General features: G+C 39.7%; 2 protein-coding genes across 3 annotated transcripts; one reads left to right on the top strand and one right to left on the bottom strand.

Annotated features, from left to right (window-relative positions):
• On the top strand, positions 1–2,196 carry LOC142549548 (putative pectinesterase/pectinesterase inhibitor 51). The gene is made up of 2 exons (XM_075658538.1): positions 1–1,234; positions 1,432–2,196. The coding sequence occupies exons 1-2, from the start codon at positions 172–174 to the stop codon at positions 2,118–2,120; spliced, it is 1,752 nt and encodes a 583-aa protein (XP_075514653.1). The 5' UTR covers positions 1–171; the 3' UTR covers positions 2,121–2,196.
• A 398-nt stretch (positions 2,197–2,594) lies between these two features.
• On the bottom strand, positions 2,595–7,721 carry LOC142549546 (endo-1,4-beta-xylanase 1). Of its 2 annotated transcripts, none has more exons than XM_075658536.1 (8): positions 7,304–7,721; positions 7,106–7,167; positions 6,135–6,506; positions 5,742–5,901; positions 5,205–5,557; positions 4,630–4,807; positions 4,006–4,542; positions 2,595–3,922 (listed from the first exon to the last, which is right to left on the bottom strand). In XM_075658536.1, exons 1-8 carry the CDS (start codon positions 7,361–7,363, stop codon positions 2,801–2,803), a joined length of 2,844 nt encoding a protein of 947 aa, XP_075514651.1. In that variant the 5' UTR covers positions 7,364–7,721; the 3' UTR covers positions 2,595–2,800. The 2 variants fall into 2 exon arrangements, with proteins under 2 accessions (XP_075514651.1, XP_075514652.1); XM_075658537.1 differs by having other exon boundaries at positions 6,135–6,502; positions 7,105–7,167; positions 7,304–7,720.
• Positions 7,722–8,493: the final 772 nt, after the last annotated feature.

Below are 8,493 nucleotides of genomic sequence, written 5' to 3'. Positions count from 1 at the left end.
CCCATTTCCTTCGGTTTCCAAACCCGTGACTCCACTTCCAATCGCCATCCTCCTAGATTGTATCAGACGAAAGTTAACAGCGTTGCTTAAACTATTCTTCCCGCTTACATCATTATCTGTTAATCTCTTGATTTGTCACGTAGTTTTCAGAATCTTTCATTAAATTCGACAATGATACAGTACCAAAAACATGTGAACTCTCCCCAAACTTCACCCACCTTTGCTGCAAACAATCCCAAGAAATCCCGGAGATTGAAATTCTGCATCATTTCAATGGCGGTTCTCCTGTCTTCCGTGATTCTATTACCTCTTCTGTTCTTCACCCTCTCCGCCGTCTCCCACCAGCGCAACCACCAGCCATTGTCCACCGCCGACGGCTCGTCTTCTGACAACATATACGTCATTCGCGAGACCTGCAAGGCCTCGCTTGACCCTCAAACTTGCGAAGCATGGCTGTCCCATTCCAATACAGCCCCCGCAAACGCCGCGGTTCTGGATGTTATTCAATCCGCCGTGAAGGTTTCCTCCCGAAATCTTGAAACGGGTCGGGGCATGGTTCAGAATATCCTGGACGCGTCCGTGGGGAACCAGAACAGGTCCTACGCCGCAACTACTTGCCTCAATATTCTGCGTTACTCCGATTACCGTTTGAATCTGACGGGTGGCGCGTTGGTAGGTGGCAGTATTAAGGACGCGCGTGCATGGGTTAGCGCGGCGTTGGCGTACCAGTACGGCTGCTGGTCCGGGCTGAAGCTATATGCCAACGACTCCGACACGGCTCTCGTCCAGCCCACAATGGCGTTCTTTAATTCCTCATTGCTCGTATCCACCAGCAATGCACTAGCAATGCTCGCGAATTACGACGTTTTCGCGGACCAAACGGAGTATTGGGCCCCGCCAAAGACAGAGCGCGACGGGTTCTGGGAAACCGGCTCGGGCTCCAGTTTGGTAGGCGGGGTGCCGCCTGCTCTCAAGGCTGATGTGACGGTATGCAAGGGCGGCGCGTGCGATTACAATGCAGTGCAGGAAGCGGTGAATGCGGGACCGGATAACCCCGGGCCGGGAAAACGGTTCGTGATATGGATCAAGGAAGGGGTTTACGAGGAGACGGTTCGGGTGCCATTGGAGAAGAAGAACGTGGTGTTCATCGGGGACGGGATGGGCAAAACGGTCATTTCAGGTTCCATGAATGTAGGCCAGCCAGGGATGACCACCTATGAATCCGCCACCGTTGGTAAGACTGAGGAGGTCATATAATCTAAGTAATTTTTTTTCTTTTAATTGGAAATGAAAATTCAAACATTAAGTTTTATGTGACGAATTTGTTATTTATATCACTCGTGATAATTTTCAATTTTACGAGACATTTTCAATTTTACTTAGACGAATTTACTATTTAGATTTTAACTTTTGAACCTGCTGTACATGCAGGAGTTCTGGGCGATGGATTTATGGCAACTAATCTCACAATCCGAAACACAGCAGGCCCTGAAGCTCATCAAGCAGTAGCTTTCCGATCCGACAGCGACCTCTCCATCTTCGAAAACTGCGAATTCATCGGTAATCAAGACACCCTCTACGCCCACTCACTCCGCCAGTACTTCAAATCATGCCGAATCCAAGGAAACGTCGACTTCATATTCGGACAATCAGCTGCATTCTTCCAAGACTGCCTCATCCTGGTTGCCCCCCGGCAACTCAATCCCGAAAAAGGCGAGAAGAATGCTGTAACGGCACATGGTAGGATCGACCCCGGCCAATCCACAGGCTTTGTTTTTCAGAACTGTGTCATCAATGGCACTGATGCATACATGGCTTTGTACCATAGTAAACCCAGTGTGCACAAGAATTATCTTGGCAGGCCATGGAAGGAGTACTCGAGGACGGTTTTCATTCGATGTACATTGGAGGCTCTCATCGCAGCAGATGGATGGATGCCTTGGAGTGGCGATTTCGCATTGAATACGTTATATTATGGGGAGTTTGAGAATACTGGAACTGGATCTGATACATCGAAACGTGTTAATTGGAGTAGTATGATTCCGGCCGAGCACGTAGATTCGTACTCAATCCAGAGTTTCATTCAAGGGGATCAGTGGATTCCTGTTTTGTCTTCTTGATTAACAGAACTTGTAGAATGTAGATGATATAGTAGTGATGAAGTAATACAGAGATTGAAATATTCTTATTTTGAAATTTGGATATAGAAATTTGTTGAAACTGAGAAGACAAAAACAAGATTCATTATCGGTTATTGAACGAAGTTAGATTAGAGGAAATCATGATTAGTGAAGCTATTTTTTTACTTATAATATTGTTGAGAGTATTTGAGTAGTATTTTGTATTTTTTGCACATAAATTATTGAATTCGAAGCAAGATGAATATATTAAATTTGTGTGCAACTCAATCCACTTGATATGATATATATTGATTGCCGGTTCAAGAGTTCTTTTTTTCTTTTTTCTGAGTTGAACTAGACACATTTTACAAATTATAATTGGGTCTCGAACCATTCCAAACTTGGACAGAACCCAAGCTTAGGAAGATAATTCAAGCATTAATTCATAAATTCAAGCTTAGCCTCAAATCTATTAATAATATGATCGCAGCCGTCCATCTATTAATGTCTTGAACCCTGTAATAATAGCAGAAAACTAAGACACATCCATTGTATAATCACCGTCACATTTCCACAAGTCACCAACACATTATTTCATTTACATTGATCATCATCATCGGTTTGGACAGACAAGTTTAATAATCCCTTAATTCAGTCTGTGAAGCATAAGTCATCGACAACTATAAATTTACGGATACCACAACTGGATCCAGACCTTGATCAACCTCAAATGTTTTAAATGCCAATTTCTTCCTACAAACTGAAACGAGCTCGACTTCATACGAACCATGAAATCCTCTGAACTCGAATTCACCTTTTTCATTTACATGTCCATGAGCACGAGTCAGCCATTCTTTCTTAAGTGCAAGGTACCTTTTACCAGCTTCATTAACATCACCTTCTGCGTTCACTAAGTGAGCATTGTTACGACTCATAAACAGCTCCCAGAATCCCCAAAACATTACGCCCTCGACCGCAGGGTGAGCAAATGCCTCTCGAAGCATGACTTCCAAATCATCAGCTCTAACATACTCGTTGTCTGAAGAGATGTCGACTTCTGTGAACCAGATTGGAAGGCCAAGAATACCCAACTTATCGAGTGCGGAACAAACGATGGGGCCGATTGGATTCTCTATGTGCCCCTGTAAGCCTATTCCTCCAACTGGTGCTCCTTGTTCTTGGAGGTCTAGAATGTGTTGAATGTATTTCTCTGGTGATGACCGTGTATCACAGCCATCTTCTATGTGGTAGTCGTTAACAAAAAGGGTGGCAGAGGGGTCAAGTTGATTTGCAATCTTGAACATGTTGGCTCTGATATCTTTTCCTAAATGATCTTGGAAAAAGGAACCATGCAGCATTTCATTGTTCACATCGTAGTGCTTGAATTTACCCTTATATCGGTTCAGAAGACTGGTTAGACGGTTCTGAACAGCTGACATCATGTCGTCTTTGCTCAAAGAACGTATCCATGATTGAACCGCATCCTCGACTTCCCAAAAGATGCAGTGCCCACGAAGTTGAATGTTCCGGCTTGTACAAAAGTTTAACATATCATCAGCATCTTTGTAGTCTAAGTTTCCTCTCTGTGGCTCGGTCCAGTACCACTTCAACTCGTTTCCAAAGACGGCCCAGTTGAAGTTTTTGGAGAAGAAATCGACAAAATCTTCGTTTTCAATGTTTGATCTCTCCATGCACGATCCAATTGGGAAACTGTTTTGTGTCTGTCTGATTTTCACAAAGACACCATCCAGAGAGCTCGACTCAGAAGCAATAAACTTTAAGGTAATATCACGCTTGCGTATCTGCATGATTAACATGCATTTAGTAAAGCAAATCTTGCTTTGCATACAATAATTGAACATCAAGAACCTCCTTCACCACTTACCTTGTCAGTTAGAGTTTTCAAGTGTTTAAATCTCATGTGTCTATCGACAGGAAAGATTTGAAGTCCGGCCACCATCAAATCGACACCAGCATCAGGACCTTGGACATAAACCATTACTTTTGCTGGTTGCTTCTCGATTCTAAAAGATCCACCAATTTCATGCCATTTATCATCACCAATCTCTACTTGGCCACCATTTACCCATTGACTGTCCACACCAAGAGCAACGTTAACATTTTGTGGTCCAGTTACCCCAGATCTAATTCGAACCCAAGCTGACACTTGATATGTCAAATATAGTTTCAGATTATCTGTTATCATCTGGGCTGGGCCCATCCATGTTTGAGTACGATTGGTTACAAGGATGTAGCGACCACTTAAAGGCTCGTGGGCTCCAAGGGAATCTCTAGCCATGGGAGGAAGAATATGTGGCGAACCATTTCCGATACTAAGTGTGCAATTTCCAAGGGGAAACCATCCGTTGGTGCTGTCACTAAGGTTGCTATTCACAATAATATTGACCCCAAAAGCAGCATTCTGAGAAAAAGAAACCAACTTGAGTGTAAGAAAATTAAGCAGCTCTGGTAAATATTTCAGGCACTTCCCAGTTACTAATTTAACAACCTCAATGACTGGTGGAGATGCAGGTGGAGCTTTGGCAGCGTGCTTTACTATTAGATTATTGAGGAGGATATCAGTTCCAGGAGGTGGTCCTTCTAAAAAAATAATTATTCGTGAGGGGATGCCGTTTAGAAGAAATTTTCCTTGCAGCTGCACCCAATCTTTGTCTGTTGCCTGCACACTACAGAAAAATAGATTCATAAAATCATATAGTATACTCGAATGCATCACAAGCAACGACGATAGTTCAGTATCATGTTAAATGATATTAAATTCACCAGGAAAAATGAAATACACCTGCATAACCATGTCCATTTCAAAAGAAAAAAACGCAAGAACATAAAAAGACAAGTGCATTAGTCACGCCACGCTGTTTTGATTTATATGTCAGGATCTATCAAGTAAATAAGAGACAAGGTTCACCAGAACCTTAAAAGGATAAAGAGTGCACATATTTAGTATTAACAATCACAGCACCTTGTTTAAAGAGAGCCATCTCAACTTTAAAATAAGTTAGCTCGAGACCAAAAGAACTGAAAATATCAGCATTTGAATGTTGACAATAAGATAAAATTAACCTGCCAATCCCTATATACTGCTCGGGGAGATTTGCTGCCTGAACCCACAGTGTAGCTCTAACATTTGCACCGGTGATGTTATTACCTAATATTCGAACTGTAGCCACAACCTCATACGCAAGCTTCCGCTGCACTCTCCCGGTAATCTCTTGTTGAATCCCATTCCAGTTCTGAGTTCGATCCGCCGTGGATGCAAAGAACTTTCCAGACATGGGAAGAACTTTCCCATCAGCCATAGAATCACGCACAACAATCTGACAACCTCTTCCAGACCAATTATTTAGTCCATCATCAAATGTCGGGTTCTGTACAATGTTCTCATCACCGTCTGACAAAGATCCAGTGCTTTGACTCTATCAGATGTGAGAAAACAACAATACATCAGAAATTTAAAAGCAACGGAAAGGTACATACACTTTCTTTATCATCCTTCTCAATTTCCAATTGCAAGAATGAAGTTTATTTTCACTGACACCTTTTCACAAATAAATAATTACAAAGCTGAATGAGAATATGTTACTTTCGGCACGAAAATACCTCACATTCATTGGAACTGGGGCCAGAGACCTGTACAGATCTTATGAGTAGGTCAATCCCAGATGAAGGCCCTTCCAGATAAAACGTGACCCTCTGAGGTATTGTTGACAGACAAAATGTACCTTCTACCTTCTCCCAACGTTCGGTTGAAGCAGAGGTTCTGCAAAGGTCAGGGTTGGAGCCAGTACATAAAGTTCACAAATAATAAACTAAACAAAATCAGGGAGAAACATTATATTTAAAAAAATAAAAAATATAAAAATAAGATTTCACGTGTTTTCATTTGAATGGCAGTCATGGATGGCACCCCACTACTTCCAGGTTCCCTACGTAGATCCAAATTGGTAATAGCTTCCCCAAGCTAGAACACCATCCAAAAAGAGAAAAATATACCTTCCAATAAACAAATAGCTAACTGATGAATCCTGATTTTCTAGTTTCACAGTGGCCAAAACATTGGCAACGCCTTGAACAGCCCCTGATACTCCAACCCAAGCACAGACTGTGTAGTTAGATCCTACAGAAACTCTGCTGGTGATGTCTTGCTCTAGGCCTTGCCATGATTCTTTTCGGTTTGTGACAACGGCAAAACTGCCGCTTAACTTAGTTGATAATCCTTCAGGGTAACCGGATTCTGACGAAACAACAAAGGCATTGCAGCAATTAGGATGCCATAAATGAAGCCCTCCAGAGAAATCATGGTTATGTATGATATTGGTTGCAGGTATGCTGATTGAATCCTTCAATTTCTCGTTCAAATTCTGCGGGAATTCAAATTTGATTCATGAAAGTGAGAAAAGCTCGTTTACAGTAACAGCAATTTGTTGAGTGAACAAAACAAAATGTTTGGATAAATTCTCCCTGTCTGATAAAAAAATTATGATGAAGCTGCAATACAATGACAAAATAAAACTTCAAAATTATCACATCACACCATTTCAAACAAGAAAGCTTCATTTTTTTTTTCTAACTTTAGGACATTTTGTAGGCTTCAAAATGCATCGACTTGGCTCATGACCCTTATCAAACACCATATTCACAAAATTTAGAACTTGTAATGCTCCATAAGTTGGATTTTCCTATTGATCATTTACACAAATCTCAGAGCTTTTCAGTTGCCATCAAGGCTCACCCATCAAGAACTGATCTCGCAAAAGCAAAACAAGCAAGAAAATATGAAGAATCGAAAAATAAAAGAGATGATAAAATACTTAAACTAATGAAGGTCAACTAAGTCAAGTATAAATGGCACAGGATTGCATCTTCTAAAACCAACGAAAGATGAATTAAATACGTCCAAGAACGACGCAATAATCAAATAAATAAAAACATCAGAAGTTGCAAAAAAAAACGCCTTTATTACCTCGGATTTAGAGTTAGTATTGGCATTGCCAGTGGATGGCGTCTCCATATTGTCTCTTGACCCCTAAAGTGAAAAAACAAATGATCAAATGAAAGAGTCTACATCAAGGAAATCTAAACGGATTTCAAAATTTCTTGTATTTCCCACAAAATTCGAGCAAAAACACATTTTTAAGAAACCATCAAGACAACAGAGGTACCTGTGATCGTGGGCTACGCTTCAAAGCTCGATTCAGGCAGCAATTCCAGAACATGCCCATTATATGCCTATGAGAAATTTCAAGTGAAGTTTAAGGCACGCACGGGACCGCGGAAACCAGCCAATCAAAATGCTGCCTTCTTGATTCCCTTGACAGGCTTTGCAATCCCAACAAAATATTGTCATAATCTTGTCCCTTTCAGCGATTAATCTAATCCCAAGATTTAAATTTTCCCAACAAAAGTAAGTTCATGGGATGGTTACAGATGCTTTGGATTGCAGATTAAGGGTTGATTGTATTCTTGAATTGAAACAAGAGATCTTGACATGTTTTAGCTTGCTTTAATCAATGGGTTATACCTTTCTTGGTTTTCACTATTAGCTTCAAAGCTTCAGTTTGAAGCGTGTACCATTCGATCAAATGTCATCAAAAAAATTCATCAAAAAAAAATATAGGCGTTTACTAACTCCACTCTAAAAAATAAAAATTGAATAATTTTAGAATAAGTTTCATGGACACTCATAAAAATGTCTTATTATACGTTTTTCCAATATAAAATAAATATATCATCACTTTTTACGATATTATAATAAAATTTATAATATATTTTCATCTGTCATTCACATGATGTAGGTTATTTTTTTATTAAAAATAATGATTCTATAATTGATTTATAATAAAATAATAACTAAACCATTGAATTTTTCCACTTTATCAAAATCAATAATTGTCGATAATGATAAAATATCAATCTTTTTATGATACATCTAAATTGTCATATTTTGATCGTTTTTATAGCATGACCGATATTGACCCCGACATTTCCCTCCAAGTAAATTCAACTTCTTGCAGTCAAGAAATCAGAGTCACATTAACTTTCATGTCCATTATGAAATCAAATGATACACATTTTATAAAAAAAAAAATTATAAATTTTGATAAAAACAACAAACGTTTGTTCTTAATTCTTCATATAGTGGCTATTGAATAGAAGTACTCATGATGCATGCTCTGAGTCTGAGACGCGAGATCAACAACATCCTCAAAATTTATGAGTAAACTTTAAAAAATGTTTAAGCCTAAAAGGTACTAAAATTCTAGAAAATTGGTCTGTTTTATTACAAATCCAAAACATATACTCGTATCTTGAAATAACAACGGAACATTAAAAAAAACCTATGTTTTAAAAT

The sequence above is a fragment of the Primulina tabacum genome, chromosome 6 (genome assembly GCF_025594145.1).
Source record: "Primulina tabacum isolate GXHZ01 chromosome 6, ASM2559414v2, whole genome shotgun sequence".
NCBI classification, from domain to species: Eukaryota; Viridiplantae; Streptophyta; class Magnoliopsida; order Lamiales; family Gesneriaceae; genus Primulina; species Primulina tabacum.
This window is presented reverse-complemented; position numbering and strand designations above follow the sequence as displayed.